The following is a 26151-nucleotide window of genomic DNA, read 5'->3' on the forward strand; positions in this document are numbered from 1 at the left end:
GTATGTGAAATGTAGCTGAGATTCTTGTTGAGATCTGCAGTGTCTGAGTATTATAAAGATCACTATTTGTACTAAACATGAGCTTCTCAACCTTCTTAGACAACAGCACCACCATGAGGACAAATTACGGAACTAAACTTGAAACTCTGCTTTTTACAAATAATAACATTTTACTGAGTTTTGAAGTTAATTTAGTGTTAAGTCATTCTTCAAGTTTAGAATCCGCTTTGTATTTTTGCAGTAAACAATACCAAAATATAACATATGCATTATAAATTATTTCACTGTGTTTTTCTTTTAGATTATTTCTCCTATGAACAAAATCCTCCCTTAGCATTTATAAATAGATATTGTTTGGTATAATAAAGAACACAATGTTGCAACATGAACCTTGACATGTAGTCACAAAGCATTATAAGAAAATAAAAAAAAATACAAACTTTTTTCTTTTACTTATTTTTGGATAGTGTGTAAATAGAACATAATATATATCAAGTTATATTGCTGCCCCTTTCTCTGTTGGAGAGATGCTCTTATTTTCAGCAACCAGTGAAAGTGTGTTAAAAGGAACACAAACAGTAGCTGTATGTAACAGATGTTGTTACAATTTCCAGATATCAAATTCATGTTTCTATTGTGGTCTGTGTCACTACTGGAGAAACCTCATCAGTGATTGTTACATTGTAACTAAAGGAGACAAAGATCCATATGCAATTCACTTTTTCTCTTGAGTTATCTCCTAGGAGATAATTTTCATTGTCTCTTTCAAATAACTTTCCAGCATGTTACAATTTAAAAAGTACCCCAAAAGTTGATGAATAAGTACTATCAAATTATTTTGCTTGCCGGTGGTTTGAAAAGCATTGTATGACAAGGGGCCACATGCAATTCACTTTTTTACCTTAAGTTTTCTCCTAAGTGATATTTTCATAACTTGTAAATAAAGTACATTTTACACCACCAGCAAGCAAACAAATGCTCAAAATAATTTTGGCAGTACTTTCTCAGCTACTTTTTGGTACTTTTTCATTTGCAAAGTGCTACAAAGTTAATTTAAATTGAAAATGAAAAATTATCTCCTAGGAGAAAACTCAGGAGAAACAGTGAATTGCATATGGGCCAAGGGCCAATGGTGATATTTTCGAACTTGTCAAAAAAATGCATTTTAAACCACCAACAAGTAAGACAATACTCAAAATAATTTTGATAGCACAATTCACCTACTTTTTGGTACTTTTTCAGTTGCTAAGTGCTGAAAAAAATGTAAACAGAATATGAAACATTATCTCAGAGGAGAAAACTCAGGAGAAAAAGTTCATTGCATATGGGCCAAGGTGTGAAAAGAAAATATCACTTAGGAGAAAACTCAAGAGAAAAAATGAATTGCATGTGGGCAAAACACTAGTCAGAGCGCATATAACACCAGAAGACTGGATGAATGATCCAGTACTAGCTCTTCTTTAACTGAAAGGTAACATTCAGTATTTCACAATTACAACTGCATTTTTTATTTATGTATTTTTGTTTTGAAGAGTATTTAAGGAATATATTCAATTTGAGTAAAAGGAAAACATGGAGTAAATGTACTCTCTCTAGTAGCCTTAAGTTCAAGTAGAAGTATACACGATAATGACATTTTACTCTTTGTTACATCCCATGCCTGTAATTTAATTGATTCATTTTTCAAGGCTACACCTAAGCTAGCACATCACCAAATGGTGTGCATCCACTAAAGCATGTATTTCTCACTTTGCAGCTGGAACTTAAGAGAGTCTAGTGGTGAGAAACGATCAGCAAACAATTTCTTTTGAACTAAACCAGCTGTGCCCAACCTACGGCCCGCGAGGCCAGTTTCTGTGGCCCGCGCGGCGGTGTCCTGCGGAGGGAGAGGATCGGGTGGTATTGTACTAGTATCGGCACTCGGCAGGTAAGTAGTCGCGCGCATACACCCGCGTGTGCTCGTATTCAGCCCCGGGTAGCGCTGGGATAGTTAGAAAGCCTCGCTCATTGGTTACTGCAGGAACCGTCCTCCAATAGGAATCAGCCTAATTCCTATTGTAGGAAGGTTCCTTCAGTAACCAATGAGCGAGGCTTTCTAACTATCCCAGCGCTACCCGGGGCTGAATACGGAGCACACGCTGGTGTATGCGCAGGACTACGTAATACCTGCCGAGTGCGACACGCAATACCACCTGATCCTCTCCTTCTCCGCAGGACACCGCGGGCAGCCTCCTTAGCCGATACTATAACTACGGCACAACACCACCCTATCCTCTCCTCCTACGCAGGACACCGCGGGCAGCTTCCTCAGCCCCACACAGAGCTGACAGCCTCCTCAGCCCCACACAGAGCTGACAGCCCCCTCAGCCCCACACAAAGCTGACAGCCCCCTCAGCCCCACACAGAGCTGACAGCCCCCTCAGCCCCACACAGAGCTGACAGCCCCCTCAGCCCCACACAGAGCTGACAGCCCCCTCAGCCCCACACAGAGCTGACAGCCCCCTCAGCCCCACACAGAGCTGACAGCCCCCTCAGCCCCACACAGAGCTGACAGCCCCCTCAGCCCCACACAGAGCTGACAGCCCCCTCAGCCCCACACAGAGCTGACAGCCCCCTCAGCCCCACACAGAGCTGACAGCCCCCTCAGCCCCACACAGAGCTGACAGCCCCCCGAGCCCCACACAGAGCTGACATCCCCCTCAGCCCCACACAGAGCTGACAGCCCCCTCAGCCCCACACAGAGCTGACAGCCCCCTCAGCCCCACACAGAGCTGACAGCCCCCTCAGCCCCATACAGAGCTGACAGCCCCCTCAGCCCCACACAGAGCCGACAGCCCCCTCAGCCCCACACAGAGCCGACAGCCCCCTCAGCCCCACACAGAGCCGACCGCCTCCTCACGTTCTCGCATCACAGATGATCATCTTCATTCTGTATTAAGAATAAATGTTACAAATTTGGAGCCAAATATCCAGAAATTGGTTTCTGAAAAACAGCCGCAAACTTCTCATTAAGAAAATGTGCATCAAATGGTGAGTACAACAATTCTTATATTGTCGTTTTCTTTCCATTTCCAACACCATGTTAACTGTTACTAGAAAAACGCTAAAAGTTTTACATCGAAATTTTGTATGCATGTGTTCCGGCCCTCGAGATTTTTCTTCATTTGAAGTTCGGCCCTCGAGCCAAAAAAGGTTGAGCACCACTGAACTAAACAAAGAACCAATAACTGAGCTGAAGATTTTTAACTGTGTGTACAATATAGAGGTCTACAAACATGTCCATATATTCTCAGAAGAGGTGTGATACTTATGAAGTACATATAACACTCAACACTACTGTATAAAAAGGTGAAAATATTTACATCTCATGTTACTGACAATGCATCTTTAGCAAAGCATATCGGAAGTAATTTAATAATGACTCATAACATTTATGTTAATTGCTAACTAAACTTTCATTTATGTATTTACTATTTTACATTTAATATATTTAATAAGTTTTAATGTTCCGACAGTTTAAAAAAAACTTATTCAAATGTAGAAAAGAAAGATATTTACAAATATACAACAAAAAATTTAAACAATTACACAAGAAAACTGATAACTTAAAGCAGATTCCGAAATGCAAAACTAACTATAACAAGTAACTTGTCTATATATCTTATCTAAAATTTAGATAGTTTACACAACAATTCTAGCCTGAAAAAGCTTCAACAGTATATGATTATTTATTCCTGTGATACAATGAGAGCGTCCATATTCTCTTGTCATCACACAGGCAAGCTGCTCTGCATCTCCATCCCTCAGCCTGTGAAAACTCCACTTCTCTCTCCTCCCCTCTCTGCCCCCTTGTCTCTGAAATCTCTGGCTGGTAATGCCTGCTCCTCCTCCCCCCCCAGACTGAGATCCCATGAGCACTTGCTATATGAGACTCAGAATGCCTAGGCGCTGGAGGAGTTGTGGTTGAGGCTTGTTAAGTTAATAGGGAATTAGGGTATTAAAACAAACAAACAAAAAATGATTTGGTTTGAGGAATGCCCTATAAACTATATGTAAGGGGCACAATTATGCAAAGAGTAAAAGTTTATCTCAGATCCATTTTAAAAACATACACAGTTAAATGCACAGGGTTTCCGGAATTGTAAAAGATGTGTAAATACAGCACATTTAGGGAGAACTCTTCATGATAGGAGTGTTTCATGTACAATAAAAGACACCCAAATACATCCATCTATAGAATACAGATAGCGCCCCCCCACTTACAAATTATTTATGTTGCAAACATCTCATACATACAAACAAGCTTGCTCTCATGTACAAAATACATTGTACTGTTTTGCTATGGTGTTACATGTTATTGTATTGAGTACATTGATGTAAGTACTTTAAAGCACTTTTAAGACAACCCAAAAACATTGTTTATAGTGCATGTTCTAACCCTAAAGTCCCAAAAACTAAATTATATATCCACATATTTTCTATCCGCACATTCACAGTATGTAAAATGTGAGACATGACTTACAAACAGATTTGACTTACAAACAACCTCCCAGAATGGAACCTGTTCGTAAATTAGGGATCACCTGTAGATCAGCATACAAGTCTGGGGAATCACTCAATCAGCTTATGAAGTGCAGAGCACCCAAATTTGGTATCAAAAAGAAAAAATAGCTCCTAGGAGAAAACTTAGGTCAAAAAGTGTGTTGAGTAAAGGCCATGACGGTTGATTCACGGAATAGAGGTAAGATCACCATGCACGCATAGCGCACAGAAATATTACTGTTACTTCCACATGTAAGTACCATGAGAAACTCTAGTAGCGTGACCTGCGGTATTCTAGTAGCATAGCTGTTACTATGGTAATGGAGCAAGACAGGAGCTAGCGGTTTCTGCACTCACCAAGTGCATAGCCCCGAATTACAGCTGATCCCCAAATCTGTCCTCTTGTATTTGCTAGATCAACAATAACTCAAACTTTCATAACTCTTACTTTGAAATTGCTGACGTCAGTATTTTCAAGAGCACAACACTCTAGGCTAACTATGTTGATAATGATATTCTATAATGTTTTAATTAGTTACATATTTATCCTTGTAACTGAAACAAGAAGGACTTAATCTCAGCTTCACAATGAATCCAACACATAAAATACACTTAAATAATTACATCAAAATGTGTCATCTTACCTGTATAATGTTCTCTGAAGTGCCAACATCAGTGTCAATGAGATTGTCGGTGGGGACATTCTGTACTGGCTTTAGATAAGTAATTTCATTCTTCTTTGAGTCAAGAGTCACACACACATCATACAAGAAAGGAAAAGGTAGGCTTGTGTCACTAATCTCAGAAGGACAGCCTAAAGTGATCTATGGGTAAACATTTCTAAGAGTCCCAAGGCTTGTTGGAGTATTACTCTTTCTGCAGTTACATTTTTGTTGTTTTTCACGGTCTAGTGGCTGCTGTAAAATAAATTCTAGATATTTAGCGCATTCAGTTTCTGGATTTTCTACCAATACAAAATGTGGATTAGGACTAAGATTATAGCTTTGTAGAGAAATGGTACCTGAGTCTGGATCAAGTGCATTCCCAAGAAAAAATCGAGCTCCTGGAGAAGCAGACACACTTATACCTATCTCAAAGTTTTCCTTAGAGAAACTCGGATTGACGTTAATATCTTGGATTTCAATCTTAACGGGGTAAACATTTACAGGATTTTCAGAAAGTATCTCAAAATCAAGAAAGCAACTCTTCTCCGACTCACACAACTTTTCCCTGTCTATTCTGCCAATAACATAGAGGTTACCATTTTCGAAACTAACGTTGAAATAATTAATATTTTTGTGAGAAACCATCTTCAGTTTTCTAACCGCTAACTCATTGCGATTTATTCCTAAATCTTTTGCCACATTCCCCACAATGGAATTTTGCTTAACCTCTTCCAGGACTGAATACTGAAGAAGATCGTTAGCAGCCACAGAACATAAAGATAAATAGAAAAATGTTACTGCCATACCATTTCCTTTGTATTTTTGTTTGTTTGTTTTTTTAGTTCCAAGGCTTATGATTGGCTTTCTGCTGCCATGAAGTTGCAGAATTTGATCCTCGGTGTACATAATATAGATATTCTAAAAAAAAGGGTAGTAAATGTTCTCCTTTCTTTCTGAGATTTGCAGTGTTTTAACTGCATAACAAGACAATCTTCTTGAAGGGATATTCACGTGTCTGCCTTGTTAGGCAACAGTGACACCATGAGGCCAAATTTAAGAAAGACACGTTATAGACTTTCTAAGCTGATATACAGGGGTTGGACAAAATAATGGAAACACCTTGAAAATCAACAAAATATATTTTAATATGGTGTAGGTCCACCTTTTGCGGCAATTACAGTCTAAATTTTCCTAGGTATTGATTCATACAAATTGTGAATTGTTTCCAAAGGAATTTTAGCCCATTCTTCAGTTAAAACACCTTCCAGTTCTTTTAGAGAAGATGGAAATTTACTTTTTACTTGGATCGCTAATAACGACCATAAATGCTCAATAAGGTTGAGGTCTGGGGATTGTGGTGGTCAGATGAGATGCTCAACTTTATTAAAATGTTCCTCGTGCCATTCTTTAACAATTCTAGCTGTATGGATTGGGGCATTATCATCTTGAAAGATGGCATTCCCCTCCAGAAACAGTTCTTGAACCATAGGATGAACTTGGTCACCCCAAATTCCTAAATAGTGTCGGCTTTTAATTCTTCCATAAAGGGAAATCATTGGCCCGGCGTATTTCCAAGAAATAGCACCCCAGATCATCACAGAACCCCCGCCATGTTTTACGGTTCGGAAAAGGCAGTCTGGATGAAATGCTTCTTTCGTCTGTCTCCAAATGTACACTCGGCCGGAGGTCGGAAATAAGGTAAACGATGATTCATCAGAGAAAATCAAATTTTTCCACTGCTCGAGGGACCAATTCTGGTGGTTTCTACACCACTCTAAACACTTTGAAACATTTGTCTTTGAGAGCAGAGGTTTTCTAATTGCAGTTCTTCCGTGGAATCCAGATTTGTGCAGCTCCCAACGAACAGTTTTTGTGGAAACTGGGTTCTGTAGGTGTTCATTCAGCTCTGCAGTGATTTTAGGAGCCGTGGTCTTTTCTAACAATTTGATTTAGAATCTGACGGTCTCTCTCAGACAACTTCGACTTTTGGCCACAACTGTGCTTTGCTGAGGAAGTTTTTCCTTCTCTTTCAAAGGCAGTCATTACTTTTTATAAACTATAACCAACTTTGGTTTAAATATCTGTAAAAACAATTATTTGAATTCAACATATCAAATAACAAAAATAATAACAAAGAAAATTAACAGATGTCAAGTTTTGATTGCTTAAAACATGTTCAAAGATTATGATGCCAAAATGTTAGGTGTTTCCATTATTTTGTCCAACCCCTGTATTTTCATAAACTGAACACAAAAATTACCTATAAATATTACACAAAATCTCATAATACATTACAAAAAAAAGAAATTTTCCCTTGACATTTAAATGACTCACTTTACTATAAAGTTTGTAGAAAAAAGGGCTGCTACACACACACTCACCCAGCAATCGGAGCAGGGAATCTTGACCGATATAGAATTGCACACAGAAAAAGTCCCGCTACACCAATGTGTAAGGTGACTTTACTATAAAGTCATACCAAATATAATAAGCCAATGGCAGCCACAGTTTGTTTTAGTTTGCATTGTACCATTACACATTGTATTAAACTTGTTAATGTTTGTTTCATTTTAAGTGCCTAGTCTGAAAAAGTCTGAAAACAGTTTACCCATTTTTGCATGCAAGTCTCTTTAAAGTGAATGAAAAAACCCATTTAAAAAAATGAGACAGATACTTACCCAAGGATAGAGATGGCCCGAATGGTTCGCCCGTGGACGGTTCCAGGCGAACTTTAGGTGGTTTGCGTTCGCCGGCGAAGGCGAACTTTTGCGGAAGTTCGATTCACCCCCATAATGCTTCATTGAGCACAACTTTGACCCTCTACATCACAGTCAGCAGGCACAAAGTCGCCAATCAGACTACACTCACTCCTGGAGCCCCGTTCCCCACTTATAAAAGGCAATGTTCTCCTGCCGTTTTACTCAATCGTCTGTCTACAGTAATTAGTTAAGGGACAGCTGCTGACAGACTCTGCTAGGGAAAGCTTAGTTAGGCTCTTGTAGGCTTGTTCCAAGCTGATTGTTAATCCTTATTTTGCACCCTCACTCCCTAACTCCTCCCTCCGGGAGGAGGGTCTTGTCTTCCAGGGAATTGTAGGATTTCAAAAGCCAGCTTACATACCTTGGCCGGGAATTAAACCCAGGTCTGGGTGCTTGGTAGGTAGCTCTCTTCACCACTATACCACCACCAACACTACATGCTGAAGCCAGCCTAGCATGTACCATTATGATATATTCAAGAGAAAAATGAGCTTGCTTAAGGATTTGTAGGCTGCCAAAAGCCAACTCACATTGACCAGGAATCGAACCCAAGCCTACCGCTCTGTAGGTTGCTATCCTAACCATTATACCACCAGCACAACACACTACAATGCTACATGCTGTAGCCAGCCTAACATGTACCATTGTGATATATGCAAGAAAAAAATGAGCTTGCTTAGGGAATTGTAGGATTCCAAAAGCCAGCTTACATACATTGGCTGGGAATCGAACCCAGGTCTAGTGCTTGGTAGGCTGCTATCCTAACCATTATACCACCAACACAACACACTACAATGCTACATGCTGAAGCCATCCTAGCATGTACCATTATGATATATCCAAGAGTAAAATGAGCTTGCTTAGGGATGTGTAGGATTTCAAAAGCTAACTCACATTGGCCAGGAATCGAACCCAGGCCTACCGCTTGGTAGGCTGCTATCTTAACCATTATACCCCCAACACAACACACTACAATGCTACATGCTGAAGCCAGCCTAGCATGCACCATTGTGATATACCCAAGAGAACGGGGTTTGCGAACCAAAAATCGAGGTTCGAGCCATCTCTACCCAAGGAGAGGGAAGGCTCTGGGTCCTATAGAGCCTTTCCGATCCCCTCCTGGTCCCCTCGTTCCAGTGCTGGCTCGCCCAGTAGCAGTATTTGACTAATTTAGTCAAATACTGCTTTACCCGGCTGAAGGAGGCTTCAGAAGTCTTCAGGGATCCCAAGTGCTCCTGAAGAAGGGCGGCCCTGTACTGCACCTGCGCAAGCACTCTCTCTTGCATGCTCATGCCTGTGCAGTATGGAGCCGCACGTCTTCGGGAGGACACGGCTCCCAAAGACTTCTAAATACCCTTTTGGTGGGGAATTGAAACGGGGGTAGCCAGCACAGGATAGAGGGCACCAAGAGAGGAGACGGAAGGCTCTATACAACCCAGAGCCTTCCCTCTCCTTAGGTAAGTATTTGCTTCATTTTTTTTTAAATGCGGTTCCCATTCACTTTAAGATTATAAAGTGGCTTTAAGAATATAAAAAAAATGTATAATAATAATACAAGTAAGAAAATAACTTACTACAGTGTTACCTTCATATTAACTGTGTTAGAATGTGTTCAAAAAGTTTTTTTTTATGTATTTTATTTATTAAATGACAGAAACATAGGTGAAAAGTATTTTTGGCTCATTTTACTCTGGAAGAAATATACTTTTTATTTGAATGTATTTACATATATTTTAAATTTTACGATTTTTGCGATAATGGTCCCTTAAAGACCACTTCTACCTACCCCATAATTTGAATTTTACATTGTTAAATAAGATTCTAGCTTCTTGTATTTCTCAAACACTCCAGTGGTGAAATAGCCCCATTAAATTGCCATTTATAGACTAATTTATACAATATTCAAAATCTAAGAAAACAATTATTTACTCAAATCCTCGCTCTAATTTTCACAGAAAACATTATGGCTGAACAGCTTTAAATACTCTGTGAGCATGGGGAATTACCAGTATAGATGTAAATCCTGTTACTTGCTATAAATTCACTGTATAGTACTGGCTCACTGATGCTGGCTCACTGATGCTGATTTTTAGATTAAAAAACGCTTAACTAATAATCAGTGTTTACTTAAACAAACATGCAAACACAAAATATTGCTGTCAGTCTATTGTTTAGGGAAATGTGCAGTTCAATCATGTTGGTTCCAGAAACATAGTTATAATGAAAATAACAAAAGTTGCCACAGGTAATGCTTTTACTGCAGATAAACATGTCTTGCTGTCTTTCAATGTTTAAAGCTTCTGCATTAGGCAATGAAAATTTTACAGTGTAAAAATTGCTTTTAAAGTGTAACTATCCAAATACAAGCAATGTGTCATAGGGTTATATACTGCCTTGGCATGCAGCACAGTAAGTAAAAACAGTAAGTGATCATATAAACGCATACACAAATGAGACTAATCAGTATGCATAGAAATTGTAATTAGGAGGAGTGTATGAGAATACAGATTATTCAAATAAAAAATGTCTCTGTCTCTGTGTCTGTATAGTTAAGAAATAAATAAAACAGATATTAGGATTTATAGTTTACTGTAAGTCCTTGGCCCGTAGGCAATACACTTTTTCACCTGAGTTTTCTCCTATAAGATAATTTTTCATCTTCTCTTTAGGATAACTTTTAAGTTCTTTGAAAAAGAAAAAAATACCAAAAAGTAGGTGAAACAGTACTATCAAAATTATTTTAAGGATTTTCTTGTTTGCTGGTGGTATAAAAGGCCTTATACAAGTTCTGAGAATATCACCTAGGAGACAATTCAGGAAAAAAAAGTTAATTGCATATGGCCCTTTGACTCATTCCTAGCTCTGCTTACAGACTGTTGAGCAATAACATGAATTTATACTCAGACGTTCCCTTTTCTTTCCCTATTTACAAAAACAAAACACCCACATATGACTACACTTAAAGCAAATATGAACCGAAAATAAACTTATGAAATAATGGGCCATATTCATATCATGTTTTCTAATGAGTTTTCTCCTAGGTGATATTTTTACACCTTATCAATAAAATGCCTTTTAGGCCATCGTCAAGCAATAAAATACTCAGAATAATTTTTACAGTACTATTTCACCTACTTTTTAGTACTTTGTAAACTGCAAAGTACTAAATAGTTATTTTAACAAAAAATGAAAAATTATCTCCTAGGAGAAAACTGAGAAAAAAAATGAATTGGATAAGGGCCATTGAATTGTATGTGTAGTATGGATAATAAATACAACATTAGTAGCAGTTGTTTTCCAGTACAGGAAGAGTGAAAAAAACTTGAGTTGTAATTTATGCAAAAAAGCTTCTCTGAGCTAACTCAGTCTTGATTTCTGAAGAGCTTAAACAGCCAAGAAACAGTGAGAGACAGCTTAACATAAGATTGTACTGCAGGAAAGTTCAAAGGGTCATTATTTCTGCTTTGTTTTACCACTTAAAGCGGATCCGAGATGAAAAACTAACTATAACAAGTAACTTGTCTATATATCTTATCTAAAGTTTAGATAGTTTAAACAGCAAATCTGGCTGCAGACAGCTTCAATAGTTTAAGATGATTTATTCCTGTGATACAATGAGAGCGGCCATGTTCTGTTTGTCATCATTACACAGGTAATCTGCAACTGCACCTCCACCCCTCAGCCTGTGAAAAATTCACTCCCCCCTCTTCTCTGCCTCTGAAATCTCTGGATAGTAACCTCCTCCTGCCCAGACTGAGCTGCCATAAGCCCTTGCTACATGGGTATGAGTGCCTTGGTGTTTTGGAGAAACTGTGGGTGAGGCTTGTTTCGTTTATAGGGAATTAGAGTATTTAAACAAAACAAAGTATTTGGCTTGAGGAATGCCCTATAAACTATATGTAAGGAACACAATTATGCAATGAATAAAAATTAATCTCGGATCCACTTTAATATACAAAGCGGGGATTCTAAAGTGTAAGTGTGAAAGTCTGATGCAATGTTAAAAACATATAACTGAAAATAAAAATATGAGAATCTTTTCTTTGCTACTGATGTTTTATTAATTATCCATACTACACATACAATTCACTAGCTCACAACTTTATTTATACTTCATGTTTGCTTTAAGTTCACTTAAGACTTAAAAACTGCCATGCTGAGAGGAAACTTCAGAACAGGGCATGGCTGTCCTTCTCAAATGTTAGAGAGATGTCTATAGGTGAGATTAGCCCCATAGAAGTAGAGATCAATTACTTAAATGTATATCACAAACATTACAATTTCAGTTTTACTCATTAGAAGTTACCTAAAAAAAATAGTTACATTATGCTTTAATAAAGGATTAAACAAGAATGGAGACTGGAGAGTGGAATTACAGAACTGTGGGAAGATAAAATATGTTAATAGATTGGGATAAGATGGTGGAGCAGTATTTGGGGGCAACATAAGAGGGGTATGTTAATGATAATAATAACAAGAGGGACACTGTAAGAGAAACAATTATAAGGGGGCACTGTAATAGACGGTAGCATTTAAGGCACACTAAAATTCTAGTGAGCTCTAATAGGAGCTAATATAAGGGGTATACTATAATTTGACACATGATCATATCTAGATTGTAAATTTGATAAGTAGCAGCAGCAGAGCAGCAGCAGCAGCAGTATGTATTCGTAGAATTCTGACATCTTCCACATTTACAAAGTATACAATCTAGACCATACTATAATCATAGCCTAATGCCTCAGTCATAGTAAAGACAAGTTTCTAGTGGAAAATCAAATAATTTAGTATGTTTTGGCATGCAGGGAAAAACCTGAGTACCCAGGGAAAACTTTAGCAAACATGGTGAGAACATACAAACATGGTGAGAAAATGGCTGAAATTTGAACTTGTGATTGTTTGTAGATGAAGCAAAAATGGAGGTAGTGATAGGCAATGCTGAAAGCTGTGTATTAGGCAGCAGTCTACACAACATCTTTCGAGCTACAGCCCTTCATTAGGTATTCGCAAGGGCTAAGTGAGTGTTGTGGTCTGATTTTTTTCTATTTGTGAAACCTGGGATTTTAGTTCTGCAAAACAAGAGTGCTAATACTAAGTCACTAAGCTGTAACTTTAATAATTGGGGACCAAAATAAGAGGTGATGATAAAAGAGTGCTGTGATAGAAGGCACAACAAATGTGCTATTACAATTGAGTCCACTATAAAGTGGGGTACTATACTAGTAGGTACTATAAATTTGAAAGTCTTGTTACTTTTTGTTATTAATATTTGGAAATCTAACTTCCACTTTTATGATGACAAATTTATAAAAGCACAAGCAGTGCTTTGATCAAAGTATTTTATCCTAAAGTGGTGATCCAAAAGCTCAATTTATTTGAATAGAGAAATGGTTTGCCAATGTCAACCATTACAAAGAACAGAAGTAGTACACTGCACAGGGACGTTCACTGCAAACCCTGTACTGTTACTTCTTAAAGGGAACTAAGCACCCTTTCTTTCACTGTAATTTCTCCTGGCACAGAGGCTGCCATGTTCCCCTTCTCACAGTCCTTATTTATAGAAGTCAGAGATGATATCTTGACACATTCACTCTAGATAATCTCTTTGAAGAAACTGTCCTAATTACCCACCCCTCTCTGTTGATGAAAAGGTATTGTTTACTTCTTGGTAATGACTACAATAAAACAATTAGCTCCCTGCTGAAGGCTGCTGAAGTAGGCTATTAAAACTACTTGGAATGTAAAATAAAAGGTAAAATGAAAGTTTATTTTAATAACGAGACATATTGTTGGCATGCATTTTTCATGTGCTATTGAGATGCCCTGGGTGCTAAAAATGGTGCTCAGTTCACTTTAAAATGGTGATATAAGAAAACTGATTAACAGGATGTTCGAAAGCAAACAACAATGCTCTCCACTGGAGCCTTTGGACTTTTATAGTGGAGAATGTTATTTGATACTATATAAATCAGGTTGCTATTGTCCCCACTGTCAAAGTGTGTGCAACGCGGGTGGCCATCACAGTGCACAGTACTTGCTTGCTACAAGATTCTCCATATGCGATTGGGATTCCATTCATTATAATGAATGGACTCATGATGCATTGTGCAAAAAATGTATGCAACCATGGTTTGTGATTCTGAGGTGAATTGCAATGCATGGATAGAAACATCAGGCAGTGCAGTCTATTGTTTTGAAGAAACAGGAACGCTTGCTGGCATACAACCTATTCCCCCTCTCAATAGATAAGAGTGTTGCAACAATCGGAATAACTAGCTGAATACAATTTGTGTTTTGATTTACAGTAAAACTGTTTAGTTGAAAACTCGTTTAAAACTTTGAAATTCTGTTTTTCCCCATTTTTGTTTTTCCCTTTAAAGTGTATCTGAGATGAGAAGCATCTTAGGTACCATACTTACCTAGGGCCCCCTTGAGCCTGCTCATCTCTCGCCATCTTCTTGGGTGGCTTCTGTCCCCCACAATTCAGCCCAAAAGCTTGGCCGAGTCACATTTTATTGCGCATGTGCAGCTCGACCGCTAACGTGCACCCATCGCGATCCCATGGCTAGGAGCGTTCTGTGCCTGTGCAGAACTACTGCACAAGCGCAGAACACTCCCAGCCATTGGAGCACGATGGGGAGCGTTTGCGGCCGAGACGCGCATGCGTGAAGAAGTGTGGCTTGGCCAAGCCTTTGGGCCATCCAGCGGGGGACAGGAGCCACCCAGAGAGATGGGTAGTGAGAGATGAGTGGCCTCAAGGGGGCTTAAAGAAGCCCCAGGTTAGTGTGGAACCTGAGATGCTTTTCTCTTTAAATGCATATAAACTAAAATATCCAAAGGAAAATATAGTTCCTAAGAAAGTCTAAATTTTCTCCCTTAAAAATAAATGTCATAATTATTGAACACATTATTACTGATACAAAAAGGAGCTAAAAAGTGAAAATATCCCCTGGTGTGCACAACCTCTAGATGACAAGTAGTTAAGCCTAAGAGCAACATTACATTACCCAATAAATTATTGTTAAGCATATTAAATCAACAAATGTGGCATACAGTAACTCTTATTGGTTTATCTTGCCACTATTTAAACGGAACTGTATGCCTATCCCTTCTTCCTTCCAAACGTTACTCCCACTGGCCAGCTGTCATGTAGGTATGTGATATATCACATGATTAGTCTAGTAACCAGACTAGTGACAGTTGGATGATTGGAGGAGCGTATTGGGGGTAAAATGTAAAGGCACAATTTATACGTAAGGCCTGCGTCTCACTCCATAAACAGCTGAACACAAGTTCACTTTAACCCAAACATAAGTAACTTGAGTGTGAAGATTGATTCTCTGCAGTTGGAAGGCTGCTCAGTCCAAATGTATTTTTCATTGGTAGTACCATATCAATGCTGAAACATTATATTACTCATTTACATATATGAAAGCAAAAGTAAATTATCATTCTCATCTTACCTGTGTAATATTCCCAGAATTAAAATCCCCTGTGTCAATGAGATTTTCTGTAGGGACATTCTGAACTGGCTTCAGATAAGCAATTTCATTTTGCTTTGAATCAAGAGTTACACACACATCGTAGGAGAATGGGAAGGGTAAGCTCGTGTCACTGATCTCAGAAGGACATCCAAGGGTGAACTGAGGATACACATTTCTGCTAAAAGTTCCAAGACTTGTAGGAGTGCTAGATTTTCTGCACTTAAAAATAACTATAATCAATACAGTCAAAATGAATATAATTGAGATAAAAGCTATAGCAATTACAAGGTAGAATGTTACAGATGTTGATGTATCTGGATTAGATGGTTGATGTCTTATCTCTGGTACCACTTGGTGAAAGTTTTCAGCCACAACTAAGTTCAAACTGACGGTAGCTGACAAAGGTGGGACTCCATTATCCTTTACAAGAACCACAATCTTCTGTCTTAAAGAAGTAATGTCCTGAATGTCCTTTCCTATCTTAATTTCACCAGAATAACAGCCAATGGTAGATAATGCCGGGTCAGGAAGATGCATTAAATGATATGAAAGCCAGGCATTATGTCCGGAATCAGCATCCACTGCAATCACTTTGGTCACTAGATATCCTTTCTCAGCAGAGAGAGGGATAAATTCAAATAAAGTTGATTCCTCGATGTCTGGTGATGGGTAGAGAATCTTAGGTGCATTGTCATTCTTATCTACTATACATATTCTAACTGTGACATTGCTGCTTAGAGGCAGAGATCCGCTGTCTTTAGCCATGACTTGGAACTCGAATTCCCGTAACTGTTCATAGTCAAATGATCGTTGAGCATAAATGACTCCAGTAATTGAGCTTATAGAAACATAAGAAGAAACTGGGATGTCATCGACATTAATGTTATTCACAGAATAGGTAATTTGAGCATTCTCATTTTCGTCCAGGTCTGAAGCATGAACACTAAGAATCGATGTTCCTGTTGGAGTATGTTCTGGAATGTAGGAAATATACATAAGCTTGTCAAAAATTGGAGTATTATCATTCACATCCAAAACACTCAAATAAACTGTTGCCTTGGTCATCAGTGGAGGAGAACCTTCATCTTCAGCTGACAGGGTTATGTTGTAGGTAGAATTCTTTTCTCTGTCCAAGTAATTCGTGGTCACAAGTTTGTAATAATTATTAGATGACTGTATTAGTTTTAGGGGAAACATGTCTGTAAGTTGGCAAGTGACCTCGCCAAATTTTCCAGAATCCAAATCCTTAACATTGATTAAAGCTACAAGTGTTCCAGGCAAGGTATCTTCTGGGATAGGAGTAGACAACGATGCTATCAAGATTTCAGGTGCATTATCATTGATGTCCACAATCTGTATCAGTACAGTACACTTTGCAACTAAGCCACCACCATCTTTTGCTTCTATGCTCAGTTTATAGCTTGGGATGCTCTCATAATCTAATTCGCCTTTTGTCTTCATAACTCCCGTCTGAGAATCTATACTGAAGAGCTGACGTGCATTTTCTTGAATGTGACTAAATGAATAAGTTATCTCTCCATAGGAACCGTCATCTTTATCACTAGCATTTAGATGAATAACAAGAGAACCAACTGGCACATCTTCTTGTAAGCTAATTCTGTAACTATCTTGGTTGAATACGGGATAATTGTCATTGACATCCTGTACCTCAATTGCAATAATAGCTGTTCCAGATTTTGTAGGTTTTCCTCCATCAGACGCAATTAAGATTAAAGTAAATTTTTCTTGTTTTTCACGATCTAAAGCTTGTTCCAAAATAAGTTCTGGATGTTTAGCTCCTTCACTGTCAATTTTTTCCCCCAAAGTGAAATGCGAGTTAGGGCTAAGGCTATAACTTTGCAATGAATTTGAACCAATATCTGGATCGAAAGCATTCCCCAAAACAAAACGTGCTCCTGAGGATGCAGATTCGCTAACTGATATCTCAAAAGTGTCTTTAGAAAAAGTTGGAGGATTGTCATTTATGTCAAGGATTTCTACTGTAACTGGAAATACATTCACTGGATTTTCGATGATAATCTCAAGATCCAGCAAACAAACCTGTTCCGATCCACAAATTTCTTCCCTATCAATTCTACCAATTACATAAACATTACCATCTAGGCTTGCATTAAAGTAATTGTGTTTCTTATTTTGAGAGACAATCCTTAATTTCCTCATTTCTAGATCTTTACTATTCAAACCTAAATCCTTTGCAATATTTCCCAATACAGAGTTGTGCCTTATTTCCTCTAAGACAGAGTAGCGAAGCTGACTGCTCTGAATGGTGACAACTGAAAAAAGGGTAAAAAGCACTATTACTTGCCATACCATGATGTCAATGTTTGGAAGTAATCTCCTTTTCTCTGGAATCAAGAGAACAATAAGATGAGATGAAGACAGTTCAGCAAATGGTTTTCAAATAATCCAGGCAGCAGAGTAGAAAGTCTTTCCCTTCTTGTTAAAAACTGCAGTGTGTGATCAATGTTAGAGTTTATTTATTTTTTCTCTGTGCACATTTCAGCTCTCTACAGTGCAACATTGCCACCTTGAGTTTAATTTGGGGAGTTACAACAGAAGTGTTACATATTCAATCTCTGTACAAATATATTGATATTCATAAAAAAAGAAGTGCTCAGAAACTGGTTTTATAATACTAATAACATGTTTAAGTATTATGTGATGTTATGGTGAAATTCCAAACCTGAGACAACTATAAAGATTTAATATGGGACTAGGGCAGCACCTTGCCCAAAAGGTCTTACAATCATAAGAACTTGATCATTTAAAGCTTCATTTAAACTTGAAGAAAAAAAAAATCTTATGAAATAATGAATTGTATGTGTAGTACAGATAAGGAATAGAACATTAGTAGAAAAGAAAAGAGTCTCATATTTTTATTTTCAGTAATATAGCTGCTCTGGCCCATATGCAAGTAACATTTTCTCCTGACTTTTCACCTCGGTGATATTTCCACAGCTTGCCAATAAAATGCTTTTTTAAATCATGAGCAAGCAAAAAAATACTTAAAATAATTTCAGTACTACTTTTTTACCTACTTTCTGGTGCTTTTTTTAATTGCAAAGTGCTGAAAAATTATTTTAAAGAGAAGATAAAAATGTTCTTCTCGGAGAAAACGTAGGAGAAAAAGTGAATTGCATATGAGCCTCTGTCTTTTAAGCTATAAAACAAAGCAGAAATAATGACTCTTTAAATTTTCCTGCGGTAAACCCCTCAATCTCAAGCTGTCTCTCACTGTTTCTTGGCTGTTTAAAGAAGATCTGTGATGCATTTACACCAAAGTAAAATAAACATATTACCGTTTCCCCCATCATTCCCCCTCTTCATTTTGCCTATTTCTGTCACTCCCTGCTGCCAATAAATAGCTTAGTTAATAAAGTATAACTTTTAATCATTTGGCCAAGATGGTCGCAATGCAAATTGACTCCGGCAGGTATTAAGCCCCTGTATATAGCTGTTCCTTTGGGACCAAAGAATAAGTCAAAGTTCTGCTTAGAAAGCTAGTCTCCAAGCAGGTGCAAATTTCCAGGCCTGAGTGCACTCAGATTCCTTATAGCTCTCTGTAACGATCGGTGTAACACAGAGAGGATCTGATTACCGGTGATCTGCAGTATCACAGAGAATGCAGATATATACCCGATTATTGATGATCTGCAGTATCACCAATAATCAGATATATCTCTAACCTCTGGACACCTGAGTAATATGAGTGTTTGGTGCAACCGTATACTTTGAGGAGAGCACCCGCGTAGAGGGTGCTGGGCAGTACGAGATACTGCTCAGAGAACAGGTTCCTTCCACTGGTCTGAAGCTCCCCAAGGGGCGGAGCCAGGCTGAGAGTGGGAAGGATGAGAAAGTGAGTGACGCCAAGGTGAAGTGTCACTAACAGTACTGGGAACTATCTTCCAACAGGGAAGATAGTTCTCGAGGTCGGACAGGCCAGGTCGTTAACACACAGACAGATAAGGTACAGAGACAGGAGACAGATGCGGAATCCTAAGACTAGCAGAGTTTGGCAACAGAGTATCAGATATAGCGAAGTACCGAATCAGAGGTCAGGAAAGCAGAAGGTCATAACAAATAATCAACAATGCCTAGACTTGGGTGTGAGCTCCTACATCATCAACACCTCGTAACTGGTCTAGATAATAATACAGATGGTAACAGGATTTCTAGACTAAGGTGTGAGCTCCTTGGTCATCAACACCTTGGAAACTGGTCTAGATAATAACACAGATAATAACACAGATAATAACTGGATTCCTAGACTAAGGTGTGAGCTCCTTGGTCATCAACACCTTGGAAACTGATCTAGATAATAACACAGATACTGACAGAAGGTCTGAGTGCTACCACATAGTTATCGCAACACCAGACACCAGAGAAATGACCAGCACCCAGTATATATACACAAGCGCTCTCCGGCGCCGCCCCTAAGTGCTGGACCAATGAAAACTGCTGGAATTGTCAGCTGACTGGCTTGGTCAGCTGACGCCCTTCTGACTGTCATAAAGGCTCTGCCTCTCCGCGCGCGCGTCCTCCTGAACCTGTGTGGACTATCAGTCCCAGCCACACCAGACATGTGTTGTACTGTTTTTGCTGTCTACAATCAGAGAAAGAACATGTGTGCATCAACCAAGTGAACTGTTTTTGCTGTGTTGGATGCGGAACTAGCCGCACCGCTGTCCAAGCATGCGGCGGTTCTTCCGCGTTCAGCAGTACTGTCAGAACTATGCCTATGCATGCCAAAATCCGCGTCTGACGCGGAATCCGCCGCCCTGTTCACAAAGCATGCGGCGGTTTCCTCGCGCTCCGTCATGCCAGTGGATGCAGACCCACGCGCGCAACCTGCCGCGTTGGACGCGGAATTAGCTGCCTTGCTCTGAGTACTCACTGCGGCTTTTCCGCGTTTTCTTACACTCTCCCATGACATTAAGATGGGTAAGCAAAGCAAACGGTTAAAACACGCTGTATTCTGTCTAGCCAACAACAAACAATAGTAGCGTCTCTTCAGAGACCTGGGATCAGTTTCTGTGTATGCTGAATAATAGGGTAGCTAGAACAACAACTGACGATAGCGTCGGTTTATTGAGAGCAATATAAATAATTAATATATACAGACAATTATTAAAATCAACAATTATTGAAACATTAATAGCCAGTATGAAAAAAATAAAAGAAAGGGAGAAAAAATACTTAGTTCCATGGAAAATGTCCTTTTGTGGGCAAATCATCAAGTCCTTGGTTCCAAGTTCCGCAAAGTTCTTTGTTTCAGCTAAGTTCAAGCAAAATGGCCACCACTTGTTCCTCACGGTGGCCGTGTGTTCATGAAGGTGGAAAAATGGAGGAATGAGGGCCCGCCTGCCGGCCATGTGCTTTTGATGAAGCTGGTTTGGGGGTGTGGCAATGCCAGCCCCCCTGAGGACCCCACCAATGATAGTTCATTCCCTCTGAGAGATTTTAGGGCTAAACTTATAAAGTGCCGTAACTCATGAACGATACACGTTATATTTAGGGAGATAACAGATTCATACTTGTCGGAAAATACAGATTAATATGACATCAGACATGGCTAGGGCAGCGGGTCCAGTTCTTGAGAAGGGTCATACCTTAATAACCGGACGGACTATCACAATGAATTTCATATCAGCATGATGGCCAGATTTTACAGAACAAGACGATATGAATTTTATAGCTGTGCGAGGTATGGTTGCCATATAATCGTCAAGAAACCATACCCCACATGCATTCATATCTGGCCTGGTCGGAGCCGCTTCGGCTGGCTTTCTATGGCCCCCCTGTGGAGATTAGCTTCCTGCTCATTAGCATATCAAAAGAGCCATCCTGCAGTTAAGCTGATGTCTTCTCTCTGCTGAGAAAAGACAGATGCTCCTACACAATCAATCCAGATTCTATTGATCTGAAGCGCAATCGATGCAGAGAATCGAGTGCGATCGCTTTTTCTTCACAGGTGGTTCCAGGACGCGTCTGCGGCCCCGCAACCGTCCGTGACATATGTATATACAAAAAAGTGCAAGGGCTTGATGCGCTAAAGCGTGCAAAGTGTTAGCACGCCAGTGAAAAGCCACTTTGCATGTGCTAACATGTTTTGCACGTGCTAACTAGGGTGCTAAGTAGTTAGCACAAGCACCGTAGTTAGCACGTGCAAAGTAATTAGCACCCTAGTTACCACGTGCAAACTACTTAGCACCGTAGTTTGCACACGTTAACTAGGGTTCTAAGACGTTTGCATGTGCTAACTAGGGTGCTAAGTAGTTTGCACATGCTAACTATGGTGCTAAGTAGTTTGCACGTGCTAACTATTAAGCACCCTAGTTTGCACGTGCAAAGCTTTTAGGCACGCTTTTGTGAATCAAGCCCCAAGTCATGATGTATTTACAACCTGAAAGAGAGAACGAGCCTTACTGGCAAAAACTTTTCACAGGGTTGGTCTACTTCCTTAGATAAAAGTGCCTTGAGGCAGCAAATTGTGTGTGTTACTCTACTAGGGGACTCAGATCAATAAATGGGAACTATGTGTGTGTTACTCTACTAGGGGACTCAGATCAATAAATGGGAACTATGTTCCCATTCATTGATCGTTGGGCTAACGGGGGCAACATGGGCGCGGCAGCGCAACTGCAGCCGCCTGGTTGTGACAATCACGTCCAGGCGGCTTAAATGGTTAACAAAGACCAGGTACAGTTTTTAATCAGAGAACCCTTATAAGTAGAAGAATATATGGTGTGTATATATATATATATATATATATATATATATATATATATATATATATGTTCAGGTGTTGTTAGATGAAGAGTTTGACCTTTGTATGGAACCTCAAACTGACTCATCTTTCAGTGAAACACAAACACTTCAAGGAAAGTTGCATTCATTAGAAAAAACTCCACAAACTTCGTCTGATAGATACATAGAGGGTTCTTAAGTTAAATGTTCAAGATTATACTTTTTATTTGAATACTCACAAAGGTTGCACACCATACTGATTACACTTACATAACCAATTATTAACTAAGTAAATTACAAGAGGTAAGATCCTCCCTATAACATTATCAGATCATACCCTTGTATGACTCAAAACAGATGTCAGCCAGCTGAATACCAAATCTAATAAATGGAAGCTGAACTAATCATTATTAGATGGCAAATAGATAGTGGAGGTCATCACTAACAACCAAAAAAGGATTCCAGAGAAAATAATATCATAGAGATGAAAGATAACGTAGCGCTAATATGAAAAACCCATAATGCGTTAATTTTTGGAGAACTTCTGAGTCATAGGGCTAGCTTTAAAACATAAGGGCCTATATGCAATTCACTTTTTCTCCTGAGTTTTCTCCTAGGTGATATTTTCACAACTTGTCATAAAATGCCCTTTAAACCCACAGCAAGCAAGAAAATACTCAAAATAATTTTGATTGTACTTTTTCACCAACTTTTAGGTACTTTTTCAATCGTACAATATTTAAAAGTAATTTTAAAGAGAATATGGTTTTCCAAGTGAAGCAGGCACACCATCAGGTTCTGGGTGCTTGGTGAGGTGACTATGGCCAAGTAACAATGAAGCAATCAAAAACACAGTTCGCCAGCAAACCAGATTTTTATATCAAATACGCCACACTTTTATTGTGCAACTATTCCACAGATGATTCCGACAGTTGTTTCGGGGGCCTCGCAGGGTCCCCCTTTCTACCACTTGCCTTTTTTAACCACACTTGAGAAAGAAGGACTCTGCAAGGCCCCCGAAACAATTGTCAGGATTATCTGTGGTATAATTGCAAAATAAAAGTGAGTATTTGATATGAAAATCCGGTGTGCTGGCGAACTGTTTTTTTTAAGAGAACATGAACATTATCTCCTAGGAGATAACTCAGGAGAAAAGTGAATTGCATATGGGCCTCGGTGTTGCAAAATGGGACAATCTATTGCAGAAAATGTATTGAATGAAATGTTAACACTTGTATAGTGCTTTTCTCCTGTCAGACTCAAAACACTGGAAAGATACAGCCTTGAAGGACATGCTCAAAAGGCCGCTCTGAAGCATTAGAGAGTCTTGCCCAAGGACTTCTTACTGGATAGTTACTGGCTCCAGCCAGGATCTCTTATAATTTATGCATAAGCCATTTATATCTAGATCCACCCTCAAGAACTCTGCCAGAATTGAATGTCAAGTGCTTTAGGATAAATATAGAAATAAGAATTAACAAAAATGGGGCCTAGGATTACCAGACTCAAATAAATATTACCAGGCTGTAACTCTTACCAGGATAAAAGACTGGGGCCCATATGCAATAAACCTTTTCTCCTAATTTATCTCCTGGAGATAATTTTTATCTTTACTTTAAAATAACTTGTAATCATTTTACAATTGAAAAAGTACCTGAAAGTAGGTGAAAAAGTACTATCAAAATTATTTTGAGTATCTTCTTGCGTGCAGTTGGTTTAACGGGTATTTTATCATAAGGTGTAAAAATATCAAAATATCACCTAAGGGAAAACTAAGGAGAAATAGTTAATAGCATATGGGCCATGATCCCTTAGATTTAATAAAATGTCCTGGTTAGAATACCCTGGTGTGACCTTTGCTATAAAATAGGTGGTTAAGGGTGGGGGCTGGCTGTTTAATCCTCCCTGATGTCACAGCACATTTTAGAAATAAGGAGTGCTTCACAGAAGGCACTAGACAATTGTAAAGAGGCGCCCAAATTGTTGATAAAAGCATCTAAAAACAGTTTAAAATTGACAAAACCGTGAGGTAGCTTACCTCAATGACGACAAATCTTTGTAATAAACAAAAGATTTATTATAGCACAGGCAACGCGTTTCGCGGGTCCAAGCCCGCTTCCTCAGGCCAATACAAGTATTGGCCTGAGGAAGCGGGCTTGGACCCGCCGCGAAACGCGTTGCCTGTGCTATAATAAATCTTTTGTTTATTACAAAGATTTGTCGTCATTGAGGTAAGCTTCCTCACGTTTTTGTCAATTTTAAACTGTTTTTTAGATGCTTTTATCTACGATTAGGGCGCCTCTTTACAATTGTCTAGTGCATTTTGTACCCCCATACGTGTCCCGTTTGAGGGGTGGAGACAGACCACGCGTGGTGTACACGACGGTGCATACCTGTCCCCCTTTTTTACCCAAGGAGTGCGACCGCATCCAGGTCCTTGGTGACCTCCCCGAGTGGAGTCGGGTTTATTGTCTCCACCTGTTTCCTGCGGTCGGTTGCCCCTCTGCAACCTACCCTTGTGAGTAGATTTTCACTTACTAACATTACCCGATTGTATTGACGTACTGCACCATTGGGCTCCCCGTTTTTGTTCCTTGTGTCCTTTTTCAGAAGGTGTCCTGACACCCACTACCCACTTTGCTTCACAGAAGGGATTGTGTAGGAAAGTCAGTTCTCCCACTGACTCCAAATCTAGGATACTCACATGTTCCTTCTAAAGAAAATGCAAAAACATTTGCAAATTGAAAGTCTTGCAATAACCTGTTGACTTTTCTGCACTTTTTTTTAAATTAAATAATATCCAGACATTGGAATCAAACATGAAGATGGAAATGTATAATAACAAACACAGCAGTGATAATACATAAGGGGAAAGAATCCTACCCAAGTGGGCTTACAGTCTAAGGGGTAGACCAACAGGTAGGGGAAGCACCAATATGTTATTATTTATTAAAACACTCTGATTTTGAAGTTAACAACAAAATGTAGAATATGTTGAAATATTTACTATTTTTCTTAATGATCCTGTGCACTTGTCACCCCTTTCTAAAGTTTAAGTTTTATTTATGCTTACAGCAAGTGCATTATTGCAACCATCTGAACCTGTTATTACTATCATTAACACCATCCTTAATAGAAACCAGAGACGAGTTGCATTAAAAGTTTTAGATATACCAGTGGCCTCCTCCAGCCCCATCTGCACGGATCTCCCCCACACCACTGTCCTCAGTCTTCTCCAGCTCTGGTACCCGGGTCCTGTAACTTTGGCCAGTCGCGGCCAGTCTGAGCAAGCGCAGTGCGCTCTCTCCGGTGGAAAATACTCCTGCGTCTAGTACTATTGGGAGGAGCGAAGGTTCTGGGCGGGATGGTATCTGAAGATTAACGAGGAAATGTGTGGAGGTGACAGACAACGTGTGTAGAGCTTTGCACGCTAGCGTTAAGAGTTAAAACTGGATCCTTTGGGTAGTTGGTAATCAATGGAGAGATAACATAATGCTTAACTTTATTTTACCTAATCTCACTCGCCAGTGGCTACATTTTTAAATATTAAACACTTCAGTGTATAAGGATCACGGACATAGGACTGTTTAGTGGCATTTCCAAAATATTTACATTACGCTTTGGGTACCACATCCCTTGGTACTTGCACAAGGGCTTCTACATCTACATTCACATACAGGTATGTAAAGAAGAGGCTGTGATCAATTGGCTGAGGAGGTGTCGACTGATCTTTCAGATCTGCAAATAATATTTTGATCTGATATCTCATATTCGTACTGACTTGTATCCTTTGGTGGTATTATTCAACCAATCCATAAATATCATAGGGATACTTAGAAAAACACATCATGTGCTTTCTGCTGTGTTTAATAGAAGAGAGAGGGGGGAAGGGTGAGTCGCCAAGATCTTCTCTGAACAAAAATACACATAATT

At 39.2% G+C, this 26151-nt stretch overlaps 1 protein-coding gene across 1 annotated transcript in view; it reads right to left on the minus strand.

Moving 5' to 3' along the window:
- Nucleotides 1–17042, minus strand: part of LOC137564200 (protocadherin gamma-C5-like) — a 669033-nt gene extending 651991 nt beyond the window's left edge. Inside the window, exon 1 of the mRNA XM_068277765.1 lies at nucleotides 15430–17042. Coding sequence (XP_068133866.1) covers nucleotides 15430–16911 — 1482 coding nt within the window. The 5' untranslated portion in view covers nucleotides 16912–17042. The remainder of the gene's footprint in view (nucleotides 1–15429) is intronic.
- Between the last annotated feature and the right edge of the window lie 9109 nt (nucleotides 17043–26151).

Source organism: Hyperolius riggenbachi, chromosome 3 (genome assembly GCF_040937935.1).
Source record: "Hyperolius riggenbachi isolate aHypRig1 chromosome 3, aHypRig1.pri, whole genome shotgun sequence".
Classification (NCBI taxonomy): domain Eukaryota; kingdom Metazoa; phylum Chordata; class Amphibia; order Anura; family Hyperoliidae; genus Hyperolius; species Hyperolius riggenbachi.